Below are 26409 nucleotides of genomic sequence, written 5' to 3' on the forward strand. Positions count from 1 at the left end.
GCCACTGTACCGGTACCAGTCTGTGGCCTGTTAGGAACTGGGCCACACATTAGGAGGTGAGCGGCAGGCGAGCAAGCAAAGCTTCATCCATTTCTGCCTGAGCTCCTTCTCCTGTCAGATCAGTGGCAGCATAATAAATGTAGTGCACTTGAACCATTGCCAAACCATCTCCCCCCACACCCCCCAACATCTGTGGAAAATTTGTCTTCCATGAAACCAGTCCCTGGTGCCAAATAGGTTGGGGACTGCTGGTGTAGGCAATTGTTCTGAAGCCCATTTTCAAGAAAATAAAACTGAGACCCAGAGAAGTGACTTGCCTGAAGTAACCTGGCTGGAAAATTGTGGAATCAGATTGACAGCCTGGGAATGACTGATATAGAAGACCAGATTCACAACCACTGTGCCATACTACCACCACCCCCCACCCCCTGCCCCACGATTGTATTGGAGGAGGCATCAGATGTAGCAAGAACTCCCATCTGAGGTCACACTAACCAGCTTTCAGGACCTGCCTGGATGGGCCTTCCTGTTAACCAGTCTGTCAAGCAGAGACCTAGTCCATGTTACTGGCTGAGTGACCACCCACACTCAGTGATCACTTATTAGAGGAGGCCCAAGTGAGCCAAGCCATGTGACCTCTCTAAGACCTTGAAGGCAGCTAGTGGCAAAGCTGGAACTAGCACTGGGAGCTTCCCCACCAAGCCCTTCTGAACGCTAACCAGGGGCTGCACAAATGCTTTGGCTCCAGTGAACTCAGCTCATGTCTGCTCCCTCACCACATCTTGAAATCATATAAGAAATTTTAGTGTTTCTCAGGGTCCAAGTCAAACTGCCCTGGGGGAGAACCCTTAAAGGGTAGGAGAGGAGCATCCTGGGGAAGATGGGGGAGAAAGAAGAGAAGTGAGAAGAGGGTTGTCTTCTCTCCATGCCTGGCAGCTTGGCTTAGAGGCTGCCCCTCAGTGGCCTGCTCCCCAGGCCTTTGCCTACATGCTGACCCCGAGTCTAACTTAGGGAAGGCAACAATCCGGGTTGTGGCTGCTGGGCACTCTAATACATGGACCTCCCCTTCAGACATGCCTCTGTGGGCCCTGGTGCCTCCTGGCTTGGGCCTGGCTTACAGGAGCCAGCCAGAATCTGCCTTCTTGAGCAGTGGCCCCTGCTCCAAGCCTCTTGGGGGCCTCTCCTCGAATTGTGCCCTCCCCCTCCTTCTGGAGCTGGATGCTCCCAGCAGTGCTTGCCAGAGCCCTCTGGAGAAAGGCCTGCCTGACATTTCAAGGTGGCTAGAGGGTGTTAAGTGCTGGGAGACTGGCAGTTTTGGGGATCTGACCAATCACACCAAGTAGCAACCCATATACTCCACCTGCTCAGGGCAGCCAGCTCAGTTGTCACGCTTGCAGGAGAGTTCCAGCCCTGGCTGGGTGGCTGGAATAGGGATGAATGAAGTGAACACCTCTCATAGGAGCGTTGCATAAAGAAATGGTGGGAAATCCATAAACTGGGGTGTGAGGTGGCTTTGAATCAGAAGCATCAGTTCCAGTCTTCCTTCAATTCCCAAGTCCATAAAGTTCTATCATCACTGCCTCTCTGCTTAACCCAGCACTTAGGGAAAATGAACTTCTGTTTAATATTTTCACCAACTCTTCCTTCACTGGGTAAGTCACTTTTCCCATTTCATCCAAAATGGTCCACTGCTTACTTAGCCCTGTTTCCCACTGCACTATCGAGGTCCCTGCCCCGATATGGTTTAGAATGGGAGCAAAAACAGTTACAAGAGACGTCCTCTTAACCCCAGGTAGCTCACTGGCCTGCACTGCTACAAGGCCTGAAATACTCCCAGTGAAGTTCCTTTTGGTTAAGACATTGATGAGTTTGAATAAACCGTAAATGTGTTCCTTGGGAAAGAGGATATACTAATCTATCATCACGCATGAAAACTTTCTTATGAAAGAGTATGAGATTCACTCTGACATTAATGACCCCAGTATGCAGCTCCCCAGTGTTTTATCTGAAGTTCCCCAAATCCAAAAAAAAGGCTGATAATCCAACATTTTCATAGGCTTGACATCAAAAGTCATTAGGTGGCAAATCTTGATCTAAAACGATATGTGTTACAGTCTTCTTCCCACTTAGTGTGAATTTTCATGTAATATGCTGCAGAAATATTATTGTGTTTGACTATGGGGCACTGTCCAGAGCTGATACCTGGTCTTAGTGAAATTGGAAACATTCTGGATTCTGAACATATCCAGCCCTATGGGATTCAGATAAGGGATTATGGACTTGGCCTTGGATGAAGTGGGTTTCAGAGGACATCATCCTGGGACATCATCCTGGGGCTGCGTAGAGAGAGCACTACACCAAAACCCAATGTTATGGTTCACAGAACAGACTCTTGGTCAAGCTGACCTGGAACCAGCACTGCCCCCCTGCAAGGTGATTACGGCAGAGAGCAAGATCTATGTTTTGCAAACAAGGACGCCTAGGGTTCTGAGAGTGAAGTGACTTCCCCATGGTCACTCAGCTTGCAGGTATAGAGTCCAGGCTCAAATCTAATCTTCTAAACCAACTATAGACATGTGGCTGAAGTCTAGTCCTGAGGGAGGCCGGACACAGATGCAGGAAGTGACATTGTGCATCCTGGCATCTTGAGAGAGGCTGAACCTGTCTTTCTCCCCTCCCCACTCCCACCCCACACCCTCATGTGACCTACATGTTTAGGGAAAGCAGCAGGCTGACTGACTACATTAAGGACTTAAGATGGCAGAACCAAACTGCAATGTTTCTCTTCCCCTCCTCTCTCTAGTGTCATGGGAAAATAATGGTGATGATGCTGATGTTGGCAAATACATACAATGCTATATGCCGGGCATTGTTCTAAGTATCTGCCTGCATTAGCTCATGTAGTCCTCACAACAGGTAGTCTCCCCCTGTTAAGTAGATGCTTTGAATATCTTCATTTTATAGGTGAGGAGATGAAGCACAAGGAGGTTAAGTAATTTGGCCAAGGCCACACAGCTAGTAAAAGTAGCAGGGCTAGGACAGAAACTCGGGCAGTCTGGCTCCCAAGTTCAAGTTCTAAAGAATCACAAATTCCAGGCTGCTTTGCAAGTCATCAGTCTAAGATCAAATTGGGACAGAACTCACCTCTCTCGCAGACCCCTAAGTCACCCTTTGTCAAGGGACTCCCCCCACCAGCTCCTGTGAAGAGCCTTTCCCCTGCTCTGAGTGCGCTCTAGTGCCCCTACCCACCGCTTCCCCCCACCCCCAGTGGCAGTCCTCCCTGCCACTTCCTGTCCTCACTACAATTCCTTCCCATCCTTCTCATCCCACACTCACCTTAAACCCCATGGGGCGGAGCTTACATGCTATTTCGGCATCATGCAATGCGTCCTCATGAGACTCCAAGGTGAAATAAATTTGAGACCGGTTGCTGTAAAGCAAATGGTCATTTGGAGCTGCCAAAATGAGAGGAAAAAAAACCTTGAGCAAAATGGCAAGTTATCTAGGACTTCTCTAGTAAGGACCCAAAAGAGTAAACTTAATCTCCAGCCCTAGTATTGCCCTGCCTACCACACCCCCAACCACTCTGGGTCTGAGCTTTCCCAACTGTAAAGAAGTCATTATCCCCCCTCTCTCAAGCAGTTCCTTAGAGGGCCTGTGGGGTCAGTAGTGATTAGCAGTTCTGACACAGAGCAAATTCTGGCGCCCTGCTTCATGGCTGTGGCTAGGAACTGGCAGCCTAGCTTCTGAGTGAGGTATTGCCCACAAGGAAACAGGCCAGGGAAGAGGGAGAAGGTGGTGGCTGGATGTGATCCCCATTCTTGCCACCAGGAAGACAAGTCCAAGTTAGTCTTATCAGCAACATCTTTGTCTACGAACACATATGAAGTTTCTCTTAAGAAAACAGAAATGCATTTGCAAGGCTCCATCATCTCATTACAGATGGGCAGATATGAATGGGCTGGAACAAGGCTTCTGGGAATAAAGTGAGGTTGGCTCTCATCAATACTCTAAATCGGTAGACCCAGGGCTGCAAAGGCCTTTAGAGATCATCTGGTTCAAGCAACCCAATCTTCAAGGAAAATCAAGTTTGAGAGCTGAAGGCATCTGCTCAAAGCCTAGCTAGCTGGTAGAGTCATTGCTACCTTGACAGACTTTGAATCTGGGATAAGAGACAGGTTCCTTTTTTTCTGAAGTACAGTATAGCACTTAAAATAATAGAAAGAGAGACTGGCCACTTTCTAGCACAATGATACTCTTTGTTGGGGAGGCCCCTGGATTCTCTGGTGGTCCAAGGATGAACCCCCAGGGAAAAGTGATGACAGTAACCAAGACAGAGGAGGAAGAGGGAAGGAAAGGGCTTTCCTGGCTCTTAAGGGGCAGCTGGGGCTTTCCTTATGGCTCAGCTGGTAAAGAATCTGCCGGCAATGCCGGAGACCTGGATTCGATCAGGAATGGAACCTTCCTTTGAGATCTGGGCTTCAGCAGGCTCTACCTGTCTCCTTCATACTGCCCTGCTCTTCCCTACAGACTGGGCTCCAGCTTCTGCTGTGGGAACAGGCTTTGTTGTTGTTTTCCCCCAGGAGTGTGCAGAAGGTTTGCGTGGGTGCCCATTACTTGCTCTGAAGACATCAGTTAAGAGTTTACAGCCTCCTCTGTTCATTTCCTGCAGCACAAGCCACACTGGTGGCAGCTGACAAGGTGCTCTGCTTGGGCACATGGGTCGGGGGTTGGGGGGTGCCAGTGTTCCCCAGTCCACCTTCTTTCTTCCCCCTCCCCCATTACCTGTTGCAAGCTCGGGTGAAGATTCAACACGTGGAGACTGCAGCCCATCCCCTCCTTCACCGTCCAAGCAGGGCTCAGGGCACCCTCGGATCCCAGAACCCTGTCTGCCCAACCCTGTCGCCTTCTCCCTGGCAAGCCTCGCCAGACACCGCGCCCCACCGCTGAGCTCCTGGCAGCCGGCCCGAGCTGGGCAATACCCGTCGCTCGTCGCTGGGCGGCCACTTCCTGGGTCCAGACGTGGGGGGTTGGGGTAGTCGTTGCCTAAGGGAACTCAGGCGCCCTAGTGCGGCCAGCGGCGTGGGGCTGCCCACTTTGCCCTTGAGGCCGCAGAGCCCACCCACCCATCCTCAGGCGGCACGGAAAAGCTGGGCAGAGGCGGTCCCCTTGGCAGTCAGTCCAGTGTCCTCAGGGATCCCTGAGCCGTCGCCTGGCCCGTCGCCCTCTGGGCTGGAGGGCTAGGGTTCGAAGCGAGGGCGCAGGCTGCGGGCAGGCGGCGCGGGAGGGGGGACGGGGAGGGCATCTATTTCAGCCGAGGATCGTGTGATAGGAAGCGGTGACAATGAGTCACAGGGCAGCGGGGCGCGAGAGCTCCTGCCCGCCGCCCCCCCCCCCCCCCGCCCGCACACGCTCCCGGGATGGTTTCCGAGGCGAGCGTGGCCCACTTCGGTTACCTCAGCCGTTACACAATCCCGCCCGCCCGCGCGGAGGAGGGGCCGCCCGGCCCGGGCCGCTCGCGGCCCTTATGCAACCAGTGCTCTCCTGACCTAATTCCATGCCGGACCCACCCCACCGCGGCCCCGGAAGGGACAACTCCCGGCCGGCAGGGCGGCCCCGGACCGGGAGGGAGCGGCAGACACAGGCGCCGACAGAACATCCCCGGCAGTCTGGAGCGCAGGGGCCCCGGCGCGCCAGTGGGAAGGGTGCGAAGTTCACCTCCCGATTTGCAAGGTGCGGGCAGGTGTAAGAGGGGCTGGGGCACGCAGAGGGAGAAGGAGAAGGCGAGCCCGAGAAACAGAGACGGTGACACCAACCAAGAGCCAGAGTGACAAAGATGCGGAGAGAAAGGAAAAGACAGAGGAAACAGAGTGACACAAAGAGAAGCAGGGACTGAGACACGCAGGAACACACGAGCTCACAGGAGACATAAGACGAAGAGCAGGGAGACATACAGAGACCCAGAAAAGGGGCAGACACAGAGAAAAAGTCGGAGAGGGAACTCCAGAGTTCCCCGCCCCCACTCCAGTCGCGGTCCATCCCACGGTCTGCGCGCCCTCCTCCGCCGGAGTCACCCTCAGCTCCCCTCCCGGATCCAGCCCCGGCCCGCCCCGGCCCCGGCGGTACGGTGGGCTCACCCAGCCTAACTGCCTCGTTGTACTTCAGCAGGGCCGCCTCCACCTGGCGCTCGCGGTACAGCCGGTTGCCCTCGTGCCGGAGTTGCGACGCCCGAGCTGGGCCCGGGAACAACTTGCCAAGGAGGCCACTGAGCACCACGTTGACCCGCAGCGGCGGCGGCGCCTGCTGCCCAGCCCGCCGGGTCCCGCGCGCCCGCCCGGTGGTCACCATCAACGCGGAGAGTTTGACGCCGCAGAGCGCACAGCGCCGATCGGCTGCCCGCCCGCGTTCCAGGCACAGTTTACAAAAGGTGTGGCCGCAGGACAAGGACACGGGGTCTGAGAGAAATCCATGGCACTTCCGGCACTTGAAGCCATCCCACACCTCGGTGGCCTCGGCGGCTGTCACCGCCCTTGCTTCTTCCGCCGCCAGCGCGCAGCTCCCAGCGCGGCTCCCGTCTGGGAGCTCCGGCGCCGGCTCCTCGGCTTGCGGGACGTTCTCGGCCAGGCAGCGCACCAGCTGCTCCAGCTGCTCGGCCACCAACTGCTGCCGCTCGGAGAGCTGTCGGTACACCTCGAGGGCTTCTCGGAGGCGCCCCCCAGACGCCAGGGCGTCGGCCTGCGTGAGCAGGACTTTGCACTCCGGCGTCGAGGCCCTCGGAGGCTGCTCCTGCTCTGGCGGCCGAGTCGGTAGAGGTGCGGGGCCTTCTGCAGCCGCCTCCGGGTGGGGGCCCGTGTCTCCGCGGGCCGCTGATGCTGCCGGTTCCTCCAGCTCTAAGTTGTTGCTGCCGAGCTCGGCGGGCAAGCTCAGCATCTGTCCAGCCTGAAATGAATCCATAGGGAGAGGGACACGCGTGGAGAAGAGGCGTCTAGGAGCCGGGAACGCGGAGCTGGGAGCGGCGGCTGGAGGGAATCGGGGCTGCCACCGCCGCCGCTCTGCCGCGCGCCGGTCCCTGCCGCGCCTCCGCGAGCTCCATGCCGGCCGCCCCGCGCCGCCTAATAACTGTCTTGTCTCAGCAAAGTGTTATATAAAACGGCACCACGTGATGCGCCGCCTCGCCGCTCATTGGCCGGCGGCGGGGCGATTGTTACAAAACCAGACAGTTTTGTAACAGTGTTGCGCTTGCTTCTTTTGGCTTCGCTTTTCTTGGCTTCTTTTTGCGGTTGTTTGTGTTTACACTCTGTCTTATTTCTCCCCTCGCGATGTGGTTCCTTTTTGGAAAAGTGAAGAAGAAGAAGAAACAACAACAAAAAGCACCAGTGTCTACTCTTGGGCTTCTCCGTCTCCAAACCCTACTCCATCCCACCTCCAAAGCCGTCAGCAAACAGGTCTCCGCCAGCCGCTCACTAACTGCCCCCTCCCCGCTCGAGAAGCACAGTCCTCCAGGTCTTTAGGTTCTTAGGAGGTTTGCGCTCCCAGGGGCGACAGCGGCTGTCTGCGAACGGAAGCACCTTGGGAGTGTTCGGGGCAGCCCTTCACCTGGGTCCCTGCCCCAGCTCCTCTCATGCGGGGTCCCCGGCCACCTTCCCCAGGGAATCCCCCAAAGGTAGTAAGTGTGGTTATCCGAGGGCGCTTGGTCTCCTGTGCTGCGAGTGACTCCGAGCAGCGGGCCCGGCGGGCTCAGCACTTTGGCTGCGCTCGCGGAGCGGAAAGAACAAGCGGAGAAGATGCGCTAGCCGGCCCGGACCGGGAGGAGGCCCCCCGCGCGCCCTGCTTCTTCACCTCTCTCCCCTCCAGCGGTGGAACCTGCGCCTGGGCGGGCGGCCGGCGCCCAGGCCCTGGGGGCCACCGGCTGGATGGGCGCGGCCGCGAGCACAAGGCCTGCTGGGTCAGTGGGTATTCTGGGGGCGTGGGAGAACCGCGAGGGGAAGACAGGAACCCAGAGCGCGGCTCAGGAGAAAGTCTGTGAGTCCCGGCGCGCTCCAGCGGCCGGCTCAGCTGCCTCCAGGTCCGCTGCTCCAGAACGGAGAGTTCTGACACTGGCACGTCACAGTGGGGTGGGGTGGGGGGACAGGGGGCTGCGCACAGCCTAAGTGCTTGGCTTACTGTGTCGAGGGTGCCCCGCTTACTTGCAGAAGGCCAGAGTGAACCGCCCACACTGTGTCTCCCTCCCGCCCCCACACTTCGGAAGGGAGCCAAAAGCACAAATAAGCAGACAGGCTCAGAGACTTAAAGGAATAACGCACTTCCCCTGGGGTCCCGCTACACCGAGCAGGGAGGTGGGGGTCTGGGCTCGCTTCTGGCTCAGTGGGCCTCGGGAGTCATCGTGCCCTGGATATTGCCTGGAGCGGTGTCTGGGGAAGAGTGCTGTCCCATAGGCCTGAGGACATACAATGGGCTTCTGCTATGGCCGTTTCTGAGCTGAATGACCTTGGGTAAGTGATCTAAGACTCTGAGAGGCAACGTTTTGGCTTCTGAACCAATGTCAAGAATGACAGGTTATGTTGCGGAGCTAAGAACCACAGGATCCATCCAGGCTATGTCTGTTTCCACTCTTTAATCCCCCTTGAGTCAAACCCAAGGTCCCAGAGAACAGATACTGTGCAGCAATCCTTAGAGTCTCCCTCTGAGACAGTTCAGGGGGAGAGGGTCAAAGGGGAGAAGGGACACGGGCACATAGCAGGAGGGGACCAAGAAAAGAAACCGAGGAACTCAGGATATAGCCAAGAAGGCACACATAGGAAAACTTGGCTAGCAGCCCTGGCTTTGTCATAACTTGATGTGAGACTTTGGGCCAGTCCTCCCACAAGGTCTTACCTTGACAAGCTCTTGGTCCTAATGACCAAGTTCCCCTTGAACCTTGAGTGCCTTCTATCCTAAGACTAGATGTCATGATACCCAACTCAACTAATTAAGTACAAAAGACTAGTCCAGATGCTATAGGAGGTGGTGGCTTGGACAAGGGGGTGAAGTCAGCAGTACTGGTGGAAGGGCAGGTGATTAGATGGCTGTCCTCTTTTTCAAGGTCAGGCTTGAGCCAGATTTTGAAGCTAGGGAAGTCAGGGGACTGGCCAGGAGGCAGAGGAGAGGTCTGTGCCAGGCAATTGTGGAGAATCTGGGGCTCCTCTTGACTTGCTGTCTAAGGGGAGCTCCTTTTATCTTTCAGTTTCCCCTGTTATTCAATGGGGTCCATCTTAGTCTGTTCAGGCTGCTATTATACAATGTCATAGACTGGGTGGTTTACAAATAAAAGAAGTATTTCTTATAGAGAAATTCACTTATGGAGGCTGGGAAGTCCAAGATCAAAGTGCTGGCAGATCCACCGTCTGGTAAGAATCATTGTCCTGACTCAAGCCAGTTCTTTGTGCTAACTTCACATGGTGGAAAGGGCAAGGATCTCTGTGAGGTCTTTCCTAAGTGCACGCATCACATTCATGAGGGCTCCAGCCCCATGACCTAATCACCTCTCAAAGGCTGCATCTCTAAATACCATCACATGGGGGATTATGTTTCAACATATGAATTCAGGTGGAGGACACAGTCTGTAGCAGGATTCCCAGTATTAATTATCTGCCTGCCTCTTCTGGCACCTGTGAGGTGGGATAGTCTGTGGGGCAGGTAAAGAGATTCATATGAAAGGGCCATGAGATGGATAATAATGGAAACCTCTTAATTCAAGAATCATATCTCTTTGACAAGTTTTAAAACTAGATATTGGTTATCCAAAATTGTCTCCCGGATGCAGATTTGGGGTGTGCTTTGTTCCCTGGACCACCTTGACAAGTCAGCATCCCCTGAGTTGGCTTCCCTCCCTTACCTGTCATGGGTGGAGAGACAAGGAGAAGGCCAAGTCAGGCAGGCCTGCAGACTTGGAATAGAGATGCTCTCATTAGGTAGCCCCTCTGGGCAGCTGTGGGTGCCCATGGCTAACCATGAAGTTAGGATTGTTCAAACTACAGGGAGCAATGGTGCAAAAGGCAGAACCATCCACTCACCAGACTCCATGAGAGTTTTACATTGTATTTTCAAATCAAGACTGCCTGCAGGATGACACCAAATGGGTTTCTATTAAACACTGGAAAACATTACCACAATGCTTCTCTTTCCTTCTTTGTTTAAACAATTCCATTGATATTCATTGGTGAACCAACTTAAACAAATCTACTCAAAACTTCTTTTCCTCTGCCCTTAATAACTGAAGTTCCTAGAACTTGATGACGCTAAGGAGAGGAGAAATGGATGACTCTTTTTCAGATGCGAATATTCTCTTTAGAGGGCTGGATCCTTCAAACTTCCAATTTTATTTTATTTTTTTTGGCCAGGATCCCCTCCTAGCTAAGGTTAACCAGGAAAAAGCCCACGAATTGATCTGTCCCTTCTTTTCAGCTTACTCACAGCAAGTTTCCCACCTGAGCTCTGAGGATCCTCTCTGGGGCCCAGAGGAGAGAGCAGGCAGGGCTTGACTCCAGCTCCCCTCAACTGGGGCAACTGGGCATTCACCAGTTTCACCTAGTGAGCTTCGGGGATGATTTCATTGAAGAAAGGCTTTCCCTTCCTTAAAATTAAAAAGTTAAAACGTTGACAGTTTTCACCTCTTAACAAATTTGTTGAGCATCTTCTCTGAACCAGGCACTTGGCTCCCAGGTCTTCCCTTACATATGGTAGCACAGCTTTCCCCAGGCTGGCTAGGGGGCAAGGACTGGCCTCATGTCCTTCATCTCCTCCTCAGGGAACAACACGGAAACAGATTGTACTGAACATTGCAGTGGACATTCTGGCCCTAGATAGCAGTGAGCAGAGGGACAAGAGGAAACCCAGCTGGTCTATGTCACACCTTTGCCCTGGATTGTTCACAAAGAGGGTGGGCAGTCCTACACTTGGGAAAGACTGGTAACAGCTCTGGAAGGGAAGAATCCAGCCCTAGCCAGGGAGCTGCAGTGAGGAATGAGCAACCCCTGCCCCGCATCCCCTCCCCACACACACACATTAGGGGTGGAAGCTTGGCCAAAGCATTTACTTGTTCTTTAGTTGAGTTTCTCATTTTATAAACTGGGAGTGATCCATCAATGACATAGTTCTTACAGGAAAAAAAAAAAAAGTAAGGCATGGTGGACATTAAAGACGTTGACACAACAAAGGCTGCCCCTGGCTAACCACAGTAGTGAAAAAAATCCAGAGCTGAAAGAAACTTATATATCAGTCCTGGTTTCTCAAGTGAGGGACCGAGGGCTAGAGAAGGCAGGCGACTTGTTGCAGGTCACAATGGGAGTTTGTGACAGTGCCAAGATTGGAAGCTAGGGCTCTTGCCTCTTTGTTTAAAGTTCTTTCCATGTGACCAGAAAGCTTCCAAAGGACACAGAACCCCTCCCAAATAAATAAGAAATGATTTCAGATTTCTGAATTACAAGATCTGCCATTCAACAAATATTTATTGAAGAGGTACTAGGTGCTAATGGAGCTGGCATTTTGGGGGGTCAAGAAGAGAAGGGCAGGACACTGTTTTTATCCTCTGATAGCTAACTGAGGAAATAAGAGGCAAAGATTTGAAACAGTTAAGTAAAAATAACAAGCAGTATGTGAGAAGTGCCAAAATTGGGAGAACAGGGAGTCCAAGGGGGAGCTTGAAACAGAACGCAATGTCTCCCATGTCCTAGCAAGGGTTCCTTTAAGCTGAGTCGAGAGGATTTAAACAGAAAGGTTAAAGACCACCCCACTGCTCAACTCGAGGGGGTTCCCTTCATACTGGGGGCCACTTGGCCAGGAGAACAGAGAAGAAATCCAAGTAAGCCAGGTTGGTCAAGGTCCAGGAATTTGTATTTTTAAAGCCCACCCATGTGATTATGCTCAGCCGGGAAGTTCACCCGTGTAAAGGATAATGCAGAATAAATTGGATAAGGGTACACCGATCCTCTCCCTAGCTCATCCACAGCTTCTCTGGGGTAGGCACCAATAACTCTTTTCTACACTTTACTGAAGGGAAACCTGAGGGTCCAGGGACTTGCAATGATGTGTTCAAGGTCATTCAGTAAGTAGGGGGCACTCAGTTTCCTGCCAATCAATAGAAACAGGAAGACCACAATATACCGTCCCAAGGAAGATTTTGCTTCATTTCTCTGCAAGACAAGTTGGACCCTCTTGGTTAACCAGAGAGTTCATGGCCCAGAGTACGAAAAGGAGAAAGTCTCTGGAGCTGCCAGGTGTGCGGGATAGAGCCCAGGATGAGGCCAGTTGCTGGGAGTTGGGAGTTCTAACTTTGCTGTGTGACTCAACCCAAGCCACTTCCCCTCTCTCTTTGTCCTTCACCTATTAATAACGATGCCCCACGTCACTGTTGGGATAGCTACCAGTGATGGAAAATGCACAGCGAGCTTTGTCCTGATGTGATTCCTGGGATCCACAGCCATCTGCTGACTGTTGTGAGTAAAATATGTGCTGGCTGCCTTCAGAGTAGAGGTATTTTCTTCCCCAAAAGAGAGAAGGCTAGAGGCCTGAAGCTGGACTCTGCCTCTTTGGGGGCACTGACCAATGTGAGGCTCTGGAGATCTTGGTAGAGAGCAGTCTAGTGTCAGGAGGAAAAAGAAAGAAAAGGGAGGTTATCTGGAGGGAAAGCAGCAAGCATTCATCAGAAGGAAAATATCAGAAGCCTTGGGCAGGACTGGGAAATGGTTAAAATTAAGGCTTGGATCTTCTTTTACAAATTGTGGTAAAATATACAAAATGCAAAATTGACCATTTTAGTTATTTTTAGGCATACAGTTCAGTATTAAGTTCATTCATATCCTTATGCAACCATTGCCACCACCCATCTCCAGAACATTTTTTTCATTTTGCAAAGCCAGAACTCTGTCCTCATTAAATAACCACCCCATTCCCCACTCCCTCCAGCCCTGGAAACCACCATTTGACTTTCTGTCTCTGTGAATTTGACAACTCTCAGTATCTCAAATAAGTGGAATCCTGTGGTATTTGTCCTTTTGGGATTGGCTTATTTCACTTAGTATAATGACCACATTGTTTATTCATGTTGTAGCATGTGTCAAAATTTTCTTCCTTTTAAAGGCCAAAAAATAATCTGTTGTATGTATATTCATTTATCCATCAGTGGACACTTGGATTATTTCCACATTTTGACTGTTGTAAATAATACTGCTATGAACACAAGTATCAAATATCTCTTCCAGACCCTGCTTTTACTTCCTTTGGATATATATACCTAGAAGTGGAATTGCTGGATGTACAGTAATTCTATTTTTAATGTTTTTGAGGATCCACTATACTATTTTCCACAGTGGCTCCTACCAGCAATGCATAAGGGTTCCAATTGCTCCATACCTTGCCAACATTTGTTATTTTCTGTTGTTTTCTTTTTTATAATAGCCACCCTAGGGGGTGTGAGGTGGCATAGCATTGCAATTTTGATTTGTGTTTACCTAGTGATTAGTGGGAGAAGGCAATGGCACCCCACTCCAGTACTCTTGCCTGGAAAATCCCACCGTGGAGGAGCCTGGTAGGCTGCAGTCCATGGGGTCGCTAAGAGTCGGACTCGACTGAGCAACTTCACTTTCACGCATTAGAGAAGGAAACAGCAACCCACTCCAGTATTCTTGCCTGGAGAATCACAGGGATGGGGAAGCCTGGTGGGCAGCTGTCTAAGGGGTCGCACAGAGTCAGACACAACTGAAGTGACTTAGCAGCAGCAGCAGCAGCAGTGATTAGTGATTTGAGCATCCTTCCATGTGCTTATTGGCCATTTGTATATCTTCTTAGAAGACTTGTCTATTAAGTGTTTTCCTATTTTAAAATAAGATTGTATGTGGCTGAATGAAATTTTGCCATTTGCAACAAGGTGGATGGAATTAGAGGGTATTGTGATAAGTGAAATAAGTCAGACAGAGAAAAATGAGTACTGTATGATCTCACTTATATGTGGAATCTAAAAAATACCAACTAGTGAATATAACCAAAAAAAGCAGATTCACAGATATAAACTAGTGGATACCAGTGAGGAAAGGGAAAGGAGGAAGGGCAACATAGGAGTAGGGGATTAAGGGGCACAAACTATTAGGTATAAAATAAGCTACAAGGACATATATAATACAACATAGGGAATATAGCCAATATTTTATAATAACTATAAATGAAGAATAATTAGTAAAAATTGTGAATCACTGTATTGTACATCTGTAACATATAATGTATATCAACTATATCTCAATTTAAAAAAAGAATGAAAAAAACTGGGTTGTTTGTTGTTGAGTTTTAAGTGTTTTCTGTGTATTCTGGATATTAATCCCCTCTCAAATATGTGATTTGTAAATATTTTCTCCCATTCCATGGGCTGCTTCTCACTCTGTTGATAGTGTCCTCATCTGAAACTCTGGCAGAACTGAGCGATGATTAGAACCAGGGTTTGGATCATGAACTCAAAGTTTCTGGATTCAAAATCTGGTTATTTGATATTGGGAAAGCTAATTAACCTCTTTGAGCTTGCCTTACTTTTTTCATCTGAAAAATGGGAATAATGTTTATAATAGCACCTAGCTTGCTATTGGATTAGCCAGAAAGTTCATTTGAGTTTTTCTTTAAAAACCTGAATGAACTTTCTGGCCAACCTAATATAATCAGGAATAAATGCAATCACATCTAAAATCTCACCACAGAATCTAGCCTAGATTAGCTGCTCAATAAATGGTAACCTTTATTAGTATTGGGCATAATAAGGGACCAGGATGATGTAACTGAAATCTGATATTAGTTATTATAAAATGGGTGAGTAGGCCAACAATATTAACCAACCTGAACACTGTAATATTACATAATACTTATTAACACTGGTGTAGCAAGTTGTAGTTTATGAATCATTTCAACATACATCGTTCATTCAACTTGTCTTTGCTGGAAACATAATGATGATAAGTCACAATCCTGCAGAGCTGAGTCGGAGAAAACAAGGCAAAAGGTCATTTCAATCAGGGCCATGAGTGCCAAGGAGTCAGAAGCATGGGATGCTGGGGAGCACAGAGAAGGAGCAGGTCAGACTGGGAGAGGACTTCCCAGGTGGGTGGAATGGATATTGGATTCCACAGGACTACAGGGTTAGGGGGAGGACAGGGTGCTGGAGCGGGCTGAGTGTTCTAGCTAGAAGTAAAAGCTATGCAAAGGCTGGAGGTGAGAGAGGCTGCCTCATTGGGGAACAGCTACTAGTTTATTGTGGCTTGAGCCTGGAACTTAAGAGAGAGGAGCAGTGTGAGATAAGCCTGGAGAGATAGACAGGTGCCAAAAAATGAAGGGCCTTGTAGACCAGGGCCAGGATTTGGGTCTTATCCTGAGAGTAATAAGAAGCTATTGAAGGGTTTTAAGCAGATTCACCATGTAACTGGCTTTGAGTTTTAGAAAGATAGATCTCTTTGGCTGCAGTGTGTAGAGCAGAATGTAAAGGATGCAGCCTGGGGCAGACCAGGTAGAAAGATGAACTAAAGAAGGAACCACAAGGACAGAGAGAAGTGGGGGGTTCAAAAGACATTTAGGATAACATGGAGCAGATGTAGGGACTGATGGGATGACCTCAATTGACTGGGAATAACTCTGGTATTAGCATCATTCCTTCATTTGAGATGAGCAGCAGAGGCTGAAGAAGGTGAAATAATTTGTACCAGGTCCCAGAGCCAGAAAGTATCTTATCAGGACTCTGACTTTCCACCCTGACATCTCCTGTTCACTCCTCCCAAATATGCTGTTAGACGAATCCCTAGATCTTTATGTATAAATCCCCTTGCAGGAACTCAAGTCCTGTTTCCCCACTGACTGCTCTGCAGCATATAATCCTCTTAGAGGCATTTTATCTGAGTTTTTAATTGGTTGTCAATGTCCTAAGCCTTCACACCTCTGAGCTTCAAGACATTTTCTTTTCCTTCCATTCCACTTAGTGTTTAAACCTCAACCTGGAAGCAAACCCTGACCAAATCCCAGGGAGGCTCAGATGAAGAGTCCTGGACTCAGAAAGAGTGAGCCCAAGTCCTAGGCTTAGCCACAAATTAGCTATGGGATAGAATGAGTCACTTTCTTTCTACAAACACCTATCTGAAAACCCAGGGGAAGAGAACAAGCAAATGCATAGTCACTCAGATTCAATAACTTTGGAATCTCTTTAAACAAATATTCCTTTAAATTGTGAAAAACCACTCTGTCATGAATGTTGGGTCAAGTGGGTTTCTGACTCCATAAGATGCTCATAGATATTAGGGATTTGCCTTGAAACCCAACTGTTTGCTCAGCAGGGCATATGTCCCTGTTCTGTAGTTGCTGAGCACGGTGTTATCAGACTTAAACTGCCGACCAAGATGTATGGGAATGTTTGGTTCTCTCTCAGACACTTGTACTGGCTAAGACTTTTTTTTTTTGGTTGGGGGAAGTGCAATTCTTTGTTATAAAGCCAGCAGGAAGAGGGAAAATGAAGAGGTGAATTTACAGTTTATGGAAAAAGCCCACCAGGCAATATGCCTATCCTGAGGCATGGAGGAGACGGGGGAGGAGCAGTGTCTATGAATGGCGGGACCCTCTCCACCTAGACAGTGAGATGACACAATTATTCTTGCTTCAAACCCCACAAGCTAGGGGAGGCTGTGAGTGAAAAGGGGCCATTGGCAGTGACAACTCAGCCAGGAGCAGGGCCCCGCAGGGCCGAACTTCTGCTCAGCAGGAAGGATGGAGCCCTGACACTCCACCCCACTCCCAGGGGTGGGGGTAGGCTCCAGGCCACAGGCCTGGGCAGTGACCCCCTTGAGATGTGCAGGCCAGGTCGAGTCCAGAGACTCCCGCAGGCCTGCTGGTTCCCTGCCCTCCCGAGGCTTCCGTGAACAGAGGAGGGGCTGGGACTCAGCACCCTGTGCTCTTTACCTCAGGGCTTTCGTCTCTCCTAAGGAGATGGCACCCCTGTGTGTGTGCTTCTCTTCGGTGAGCACCCACAGCCCGGTCTGGCCGTGACACGTGGTCTAGGAGGCCAGTGACAGCACAAGTCACTCCCTGTGGCCGTGGGGGGTTGGGCCTCACCTGGGGGCGCAGGCCCTCGTTGTACCCACCACCACAGCAGCACGAGCATCACACCTGGCCACAGGTGTGGAAACCTCCCAGGAGGCCTTGCAGAGGAGCCAAAGCGAGATGGGAAGAGGGCGGGAAGACCCTCTGGAGACAGCCAGGCCTGGGCAGGTAGAAGAGAAGCACCATTGACAGTGAGACGGATTCAAAAGCCCCGTGATTCAGTCAACAGACACCTACCTGTGCAGACCCCGTGGGGGGTGTCGCAAACTTGAAGAATGTCTGGACCGTCCCCCTAAAGGGCCTGTGCTTTTCCAGGGGAGCCAAACAGTGTCCATACATCTCAGTGCAATCAGGAGAGCCTGTGGGGGTCGCAGGGGGAGCAGATACAGAAGAGAAGGCTTCCTGGAGGGTTGAGTTTGGGGCCGAGCTGTAAAGCAGAGCTCAGGACTGATCAGGGAGTGTGCCCTGCCATGCCCGCCAGGAAGCAGAGACCTCTTCCAGCTGTTGTGACCCTGGTCCTTCCCTCGTTTCTCCTCTCCCAACCCTGATGATGGATCTGCAAAGGGAAAGGATGTGGCCACTTCTGTTGACCAACAGGGAGTGGGGTGGGGAAAGCTAGCACCTTCCTTTAAGGAAATCTGTCATTGAAGTCCAAGTGTCTTCCCCTCTAGACCATGAATTAGGGCAAGTCACAAATCCTGGACATCTGTCAATCTCCAGCCCCCAGCACAACTCCCAGTAAATAGTAAGTGCTCAGTAGATGCTTAGAGAATGGCTGAATAGCTAGGGTCTGGAACATTTGTCCTGTAACTTCAAGTGGACAAACCAGCTTTTCATGACCTGAGAAGACACTTGTTTTCCTATAATAACATCCCCTTCCTTCCCCCACCCCAAGACTCAGGCTTTTATTATAGCCAAGGAGACTCTGAGACATCATGTGCACTTTAACACAACATCCTGCCTTTCTGGCCTCGCTCAGTCAGGGGATGCTACCTTCTTCTGAAACTCAAGTACTCCATCCTCTTGGAAGACTTCCCTGAGAAAAGCCCTCACACAGTGACTCCTCCTACCTCTCCTGGCTGCACAGTTGAGTGAGTCATTCGTTATATTATAGGTAAATGTGTTTGAATCATAGAGATATTTCATGTACGGCCTTTTCTCCCAAAGAGATGGTGAACCTCTTGGTGAGTCAAGAGATGGTAGTCCCTGCTTTTCTGTGCCCAGGAATGTCTCCCAAAATGTAATGCACACAGTCAGTTCAGTTCAGTCGCTCAGTCGTGTCCGACTCTTTGCGACCCCATGAATCGCAGCACACCAGGCCTCCCTGTCCATCACCAACTCCCGGAGTCTATTCAAACCCATGTCCATCAAGTCGGTGATGCCATCCAACCATCTCATCCTCTGTTGTCCCCCTCTGCTCCTGCCCTCAATCTTTCTCAGCATCAGGGTATTTTCAAATGAGTCAGCTCTTCGCATCAGGTAGCCAAAGTATTGGAGTTTTAGCTTCAACATCAGTCCTTCCAATGAACACCCAGGACTGATCTACTTTAGGATGGACTGGTTGGATCTCCTTGCAGTTCAAGGGACTCTCAAGAGTCTTCTCCAGCACCACAGTTCAAAAGCATAAATTCTTTGGCACTCAGCTTTCTTTATAGTCCAACTCTCACATCCATACATGACTACTGGAAAAACCATAGCTTTGACTAGACGGACCTTTGTTGCAAAGTGATGTCTCTGCTTTTTAATATGCTGCTTAGGTTGGTCATAACTTTCCTTCCGAGGAGTAAGCATCTTTTAATTTCATGGCTGCAATCACCATCTGCAGTGATTTTGGAGCCCAGAAAAATAAAGTCTGACACTGTTTCCACTGTTTCCCCATCTATTTCCCATGAAGTGATGGGACCAGGTGCCATGATCTTAGTCTTCTGAATGTTGAGCTTTAAGCCAACTTTTTCACTCTCCTCTTTCACTTTCATCAAGAGGCTCTTTAGTTCTTCACTTTCTGCCATAAGGGTGGTGTCATCTGCATATCTGAGGTTATTGATATTTCTCTTGGCAATCTTGATTCCAGCTTGTGCTTCTTCCAGCCCAGTGTTTCTCATGATGTACTCTGCATATGTCAAATAAGCAGGGTGACAATATACAGCCTCGACGTACTCCTTTTCCTATTTGGAACCAGTCTGTTGTTCCATGTCCAGTTCTAACTGTTGCTTCTGTTGCTAACTGTTGCTAGTGGAGGTGATGGAATTCCAGTTGAGCTACTTCAAATCCTGAAAGATGATGCTGTGAAAGTCCTGCACTCAATATGCCAGCAAATTTGGAAAACTCAGCAGTGGCCACAGGACTGGAAAAGGTCCACTTTCATTTCAGTCCCAAAGAAAGGCAATGCCAAAGAATGCTCAAACTACTGCACAATTGCACTCATCTCACATGCTAATAAAGTGATGCTTAAAATTCTCCAAGCCAGGCTTCAGCAATATGTGAACCGTGAACTTCCAGATGTTTAAGCTGGTTTTAGAAAAGGCAGAGGAACCAGAGATCAAATTGCTGACATCTGATGGATCATCGAAAAAGCAAGAGAGTTCCAGAAAAACATCTATTTCTGCTTTATTGACTATGCCAAAGCCTTTGACTGTGTGGATCACAATAAACTGTGGAAAATGCACACAGGTGTGCAGTAAATACTTGCTGATTGAAGGGAAGGCAGAGATCTGATCGTACGTTTTAGGGATCCACAAGGCCCAGACATTCACTTGGACTAGGTAACTAACCTTCAGCTCTCAAGTTGCCCTAGAAGCTGCAGAGGTGAGAAACAATCCTGTTTCAACTTCAGATTGAGAGATCAGGAAATCCTGGTTATAGACCCGATTCTGCCACTAGTATGAACTTTGGTAAGCCAGTTAGCTGCTTTTGGCCTCAGTTTCCTCAATTAAAAAATAGGGATATTGCTACATCTAGCTAAGACAGCACAGTAGAATTTGTACATACCCTCCTGCATGAAACAACCGAAAGAAAAAAATCCAGACAATATGAAGCAACAATTTTCAAGACACTATATATTAGGCAACAAAGAACAGTGATCCTAGAGAGATGGAAAGCAAATGAGATGAGCCCTATGAATGACTAGCTTATTTTTAAAACAACTTTATTGAGATATAATTCATATCCATAAACATTATAATTAATTATAATTCACATTCATCCATTTCAATTATACAATTCAATGGTTTTTAGTCTATTCACCAACATGTGTGATCATCACTAATGTTAGAACATTTTCATCACCTCAGAAAGAAATCTCATAGCCTTTAGTTTTCTATTCCCTATTCCCTCCAGCCCTAAGCAACTACCAATCTACTTTCTGTCTATAGACTTCCTTATTCTGGACATTTCAAATAAATGGAATCATATAACATGTGGTCTTTTGTAACTGGCTTCTTCGACTCAGTATAATGTCTTACAAGATGCATCCATGTTGTAGCCTGTATCAGTAAGCACTTTGTTCCTTTTATGGCCAAACAATATTCCATCGTATGGATATAGCACTTTATGCCTTCATCAGTTAATGGACATTTGGATTTGGGGCTTCCCAGGTGGCACCAGTAGTAAAGAATCCACCTGCCAATGAAGGAGACGCAAGAGACACAGGTTCAATCCCTGGGTCAGTAGGATCCCCTGGAGTAGGATATGACAACCCACTCCAGTGTTCTCACTTGGAAAATTCCATGGACAGAGGAGCCTGGCAGGCTACAGTCCATGAGGTCACAAAGAGTCGGAGAGGACTGAACTATTGAGCACACACACACATACCTACCTTTTGGTTATTATGAATAATGCTGCTATACACAAGGTTTTTTGTGGGCATATATTTTCCTTTCTCTTGGAAGGAAGATATTCTTCAATTCTTGGAAGAGATTGTTGGATTTATTTTTTTTTTAATTGAAGGATAAACACTTTACAGAATTGTGTTGGTTTCTGCCAAACATCAACATGAATCAGCCATAGGTATTCATATGTCCCCTCCCTGTTCTTCGTTTTCAAGATTCCTTTGACTATTCTGGGCCACGTGCAATTCCTTGTGAATTTTAAAATCAGCTTGCCATTTGCTAAAGAGAAGCCAGCTGAGATTCTTATATAGATTGCATCAAATCCATAGATCAATTTGGAAAGAACTGCCATCTTAATAATATTGTCTTCCAATCCATGAGCATAGAATGTGTTCCCAAATAATTTATCTCAGTAGTCTTGTAATTTTCAGAGTATAAGTTGTATATTCCTTCTCTTAGCTTTATTCCTAAATATTTCATTCTTTTTGATGCTACTGTAAATTAAATTTGTAATCTTCTTGGATTGTTCATTGTAAGTATACAGACACACAATTGATTATTGTATATTGATCCTGTATTCTGCAATCATGCTGAACTTTTTAATTACTTATAGTAGGTGTTTTGTTTTCTTTGCAGATTCCTTGAGATTTTCTACATACAAGATCATGTCATCTGCAAATAGAGATAATGTTACTTTTCCCTTTCCAATGCAGCTGCCTTTTATTTCTTTTTTCCCACCTACTTTCTCTGGATAGAATTCCATTAAATTGTTGAGCTGCAGACATTGTTTTGTTTCTAAGTGTAAGGGTATAAAGCACCTATACTTTCACCATTAAGTAGATTAGCTGTGGGTCATAGAAGTCCTTTGTCAAGGTGAGGAAGTTCTTTTCTATCTCTAGTTTGTTAAGTGTTTCTATCATAAAAGGCTATTGGATTTTGTCAAATTCTTTTTTTTTTTAATCTATTGAGATGATCATGTGATTCTTTTTTATTCAATCATTACAATATACTACATTAATTTATTTTCAGATGTTAAACCAACTGTATATTCCTAGGATAAATCCCACTTTTCATAGTGCATAAGTGAAGTGAAGTGAAGTGAAGTCACTCAGTCGTGTCCGACTCTTTTTGACCCCATGGACTGTAGCCTACCAGGCTCCTCAGTCCATGGGATTTTCCAGGCAAGAGTACTGGAGTGGGTTGCCATTTACTTCTCCATAACTCTTTTATATGTTGTTAGATTCAGTTTGCTAGCATTTTGTTGAGGATTTTTGTACCTATAGTCATAAAAGATAATAATCTATAATTTTCTTTCCTTGTGATATCTTTGGTTTTGGTATAAGGGTAATACTGTAACTCTGAATATTCACTGAAAGGGCTAATACTGAAGCTGAAGCACCAATACTTTGGTCACCTGATGCAAAGAGCCAACTCAGTGGAAAAGACCCTGATGCTGGGAAAGATTGAGGGCAGGAGGAGAAGTGGACAACAGAGGATGAGATGGTTGGATGGCATCACCAAATCAATGGACATGAGTTTGAGCAAACTCTGAGAGATGAAGAACAGTGAAGCCTGGCATGCTGCAGTCCACAGGGTTGCAAAGAGTCGGACATGACTGAGTGACTGAACAACAATATAAATATACACATATATCTATATGGTAATTGTATTACATGTTCTTAATTGTAAAAGTAATTGTATTACATGTATATACTCTATATACATATAATGTATATACATACTACATATATAGTAATGTGTATATATATATGCATATATATATATATATAATGTGTGTACAGGTATACATAGAAATGATACATACAAATGTAGCATATATACAAACACATGTATGGGAATGTTTGGAGAAGGCAATGGCACCCCACTCCAGTACTCTTGCCTGGAAAATCCCATGGGTGGAGGAGCCTGGTAGGCTGCAGTCCATGGGGTCGCTAAGAGTCGGACACGACTGAACGACTTCACTTTCTCTTTTCACTTTCATGCATTGGAGAAGGAAATGGCAACCCACTCCAGTGTTCTTGCCTGGAGAATCCCAGGGACGGGGGAGCCTGGTGGGCTGCCGTCTATGGGGTCGCACAGAGTCAGACACGACTGAAGCGACTTAGCAGCAGTAGCAGCATGGGAATGTTACAATTTTCCCTGGTGGCTCAGATGGTAAAGAATCTGCCTGCAATGCAGGAGACCTAAGTTCAATCCCTGGGTCAGGAAGATACCCTGGAGAAGGAAATGGCAACCCCCTCTAGTATTCTTGCTTGGGAAATCCCATGGACAGAGGAGCCTGGCAGGCTGCATCCCATGGGGTCATAAAGAGTCAGACACAACTGAGTGACTAACACACATGAGGATGATAGCACACTTAGGACAGTGGCTATCTCCTGGAAGGTGTATTAGTTAGTATGTAGTATAACCAATTACTCCCAAAACTTAGCTGCTTAAAACACACTTTCAGGAATCCAGGCATGGCTTAGCTAGGTCATCTGCTTCAGGGCCTCTCACAAGCCTGCAATCAAGGCACTGGCCAGGGATGCTGCTTCACCTGAAGGGAAGGATCTGCTTCCAAGTTCAGTCACATGGTTGTTCGCAGGATTCCGTTTTTCATACACTGTTGGACAAAGGATTCAGCTCCTCATAAGCTGTTGGCCACAGGCTTCCTTGAGTCTCTGGATGTGGGTCTCCCCATACAGCACGTGGAGATATGGCATCAAGCTTCATTAAAGTAAGAGGGCAAAAGAGGGTGCCAGTGGGATGGAAGTCACAATCTTCTGTAACCTAATCACAGAAGTGCCATCCCATTATTTTGCCACATTCTCTACATCAGAATAAAGTCACGAAATCCAACCTAATTAGAGATTTCTCTAAAGACAACATACAGATGGCCAAGAGGCACATGAAAAGATGCTTAACATTGCTAATTATTAGAGAAAATGAATATCAAAACTATGAGGTAGCACCTCACACTGGTCAGAATGGCTATTATCAAAAAGCCTATAAATAATAAGTGCTAGAGAGGGTATAGAGAAAGGGAAACCCTTCTACACTGTGAGAATGTAAACTGGTACAGCCACTATGGAAAACAGTCTGGAGGTCTCTTTAAAAACTAAAAATAGAACTACCATATCTAGCAATCCCACTCCTGGGCATATGTCTGGAAAAGATGAAGACTCTAATTCAAAAAGATACATGCACCTCAGTGTTCACTGCAGCACCATTTACAATAGTAAAGACATGGACACCTTAGTGTTCATCGACAGGTGAACAGATAAAGAAGATGTGGTATATATGTGTATATACACACACACATATGTATAATGGAATATAACTCAACCACAAGAAAAATGAAATACTTCCATACACATATCATACTAAGTGAAATAAGTCAGGCAGAGAAAGACAAATACATATGTGGAATGTAAAAAAAAAAACAAATCAACTTATTTACAGGACAGAAACAGACTCAAAGACATAGAAAACAAACTTATGGTTACCAAAGGGGAAAGAGTAGGGGAGGGATAAATTAGTATGGAACTAATAGATACACATTAACGTACGTAAAATAAACAACAGGATTCGCTGTATAGCACAGAGAACTATATTAAATATCTTATAATAACCTATAATGAAAAAGAATCTGAAGCTATACACCTGAAACTAATACAATATTATTGATCAACTATAGTTAAATTAATAGATTAAAAAAAATAAAAGCAATATAGCTTTCCTGGTGGCTCAGTGGTAAAGAATCCATCTGCCGGTGTGCAGGAGACAAGGGTTTGATCCCTGATCTGGGAACATCCCACATACAGCAGAGCATTTAAGTCTACTGTTGCAACTATTGAGCCCATGCTCTAGAGCCCAGGAGCTGCAATTCCTGAGCCCATGTGCTGCAACTACTGAAGCCCGAGGGCCCTAGAGCCTGTGCTCCGCAATAAGAGAAGCCCCCACTCCTTGCAATTAGAGAAAGCCCAGGCAGCAACAAAGACCCAGCACAGGCAAAAATAAATAAGATAAATAAAAAAAGTAGTGCACCAGGAATTAAAGCAGCCCTAGTTGGTGAAAAATTCATTTTCACTACCCTTAGGAAGTTCCAGGTAAGGTTGGAAACTCTTGGCATCGTTTGTATCCAATAAGGGTGTTAATCGCACACATGCTCAGAATGCAGATTTTCTGGCCAACATCAATACACTTTATGATTGCTCTACTCTATGAGCCACAGAGCAGAATAAAATCCTTCACTTTAGGACCAACTGTTTGGAGGAAATAGCCTTTGGAGGAAAATGAAGAAGACAGCTGTATGCTCATTCTGTACAACTTGGAATGGTATGTTGCCCATTCTCCAAATAGTAATTACAAACTTTAAGCAGGAAATTCAGTGCAACCAAGCAAATCTGGAACAAACGCCAAGTATAGCATGTGGAGGCTCCAGTTACGACTGCCATATTCTCTCTCCCTTTCTTAAGAAAACACATCTGTGGCTCCATCACAGTTCTCTTAAGAATTGGTATGGAAATCTCACCTTTCTCTCTTGTGAAAGAGAAACCTTTCAGTACATACCCCACCCACTGCTTGCCCCTTGGGCCCAGAAGCACAGAACATGCCATTTTGGAAAGGTTTCAGGCCTGTGCTCTTTTTCTTTGCAATTACTTTAATTCCCCCAAATAATCCTTTGACTTTCCAATTCTCAGAAGAGAAACTGAAAAGATGAGGAGAGGGCAGAAACATCTAACCACACTGTCTCATACTATGCTTACGACCTCAAGCCCATTTCTTCACAAAGTGAAGCTTCTGCAGAATTCATAAATGAGAGCCTTAAGCAGGCTTTGAGAGAGTTTTCAAGCACTTCTTAAAATTCCCAGAAATAGGATTTACCAAATGTTCAAAAATAATTATGATGAATCACAATCGTGAAGAAACAGTTTTCCATCTTTATTACAAAGTTATTTTTAAAGTGTTTCTTCATGAATCATACAAAATAACTGATTGCAACACAAATTGTCATCTTCATAACTATTTCTGAGAGGGGGAAACTCTGGCTTAAAAAAAAGGCAACCAATATTTTAATTGAAAAAACTAATTTCTGCACCATAAAAAATGATACAGTAATGAAACAATGCACTCCTCAAGTGTAAATTATCTCATTATTTAATGTTACTATTCTTAAATTTTGATGCAATTCTAATCCAGAGTAAATCACTAAACTCTCTGGGTAAAATGGCAAATTCTTCCAGATTATTCAATTCTTTCAGGATCAGAGCAATACTGTATGTCAGTTTTTGAAACGGGAACTGTAAACAGAGAGACATATTGATGATAGAGTCTATGAATTCTCTGTCCAGACAGGTTTCTATTCGGAGTGAAGGGACGAGCACTAAATACTTTCACAGGGACTGACACTGCAAACCATTCTTTTTTTTTTTTTTAAAGGGGGAAGCATTTTAGTAAAAAGTGTGATCTCTACTCTCAGGTCCTT

The 26409-nt window shown here is 47.2% G+C and overlaps 1 protein-coding gene, 1 long non-coding RNA gene and 1 pseudogene across 8 annotated transcripts in view; all 3 read right to left on the minus strand.

Annotated features, from left to right (window-relative positions):
• The window catches only part of LONRF3 (LON peptidase N-terminal domain and ring finger 3), a 39860-nt gene extending 32336 nt beyond the window's left edge, over window positions 1-7524 (minus strand). For all 4 annotated transcript variants that reach the window (XR_015159131.1, XM_086388260.1, XM_086388259.1 and 1 more), the window contains exons 1-2: window positions 6138-7524; window positions 3337-3455 (exon numbers count right to left, since the gene is read on the minus strand). Coding sequence is in view for 3 of the 4 variants with exons in the window: in XM_086388260.1 (XP_086244386.1) it covers window positions 3337-3455; window positions 6138-6954 (936 nt within the window). In the remaining variant the exon portion in view is untranslated. The remainder of the gene's footprint in view (window positions 1-3336; window positions 3456-6137) is intronic.
• On the minus strand, window positions 7113-9881 carry LOC147341567 (uncharacterized; annotated as a pseudogene).
• Window positions 9882-20222: 10341 nt separating this feature from the next.
• Window positions 20223-26409, minus strand: part of LOC147341568 (uncharacterized) — an 80883-nt gene continuing 74696 nt past the window's right edge. For 2 of the 4 annotated variants that reach the window (XR_015159137.1, XR_015159133.1), the window contains one exon: window positions 20223-20712. This is a non-coding gene — a long non-coding RNA (uncharacterized LOC147341568). Of the gene's footprint in view, window positions 20713-23031; window positions 23712-26409 lie in introns of those variants that run through there. The other 2 variants (XR_015159135.1, XR_015159138.1) reach the window with 2 other exon arrangements.

The sequence above is a fragment of the Bos grunniens genome, chromosome X, assembly GCF_055505025.1.
Source record: "Bos grunniens cultivar Pamir isolate PY7600 chromosome X, Bosgru_T2T1.0, whole genome shotgun sequence".
Taxonomy (NCBI): domain Eukaryota; kingdom Metazoa; phylum Chordata; class Mammalia; order Artiodactyla; family Bovidae; genus Bos; species Bos grunniens.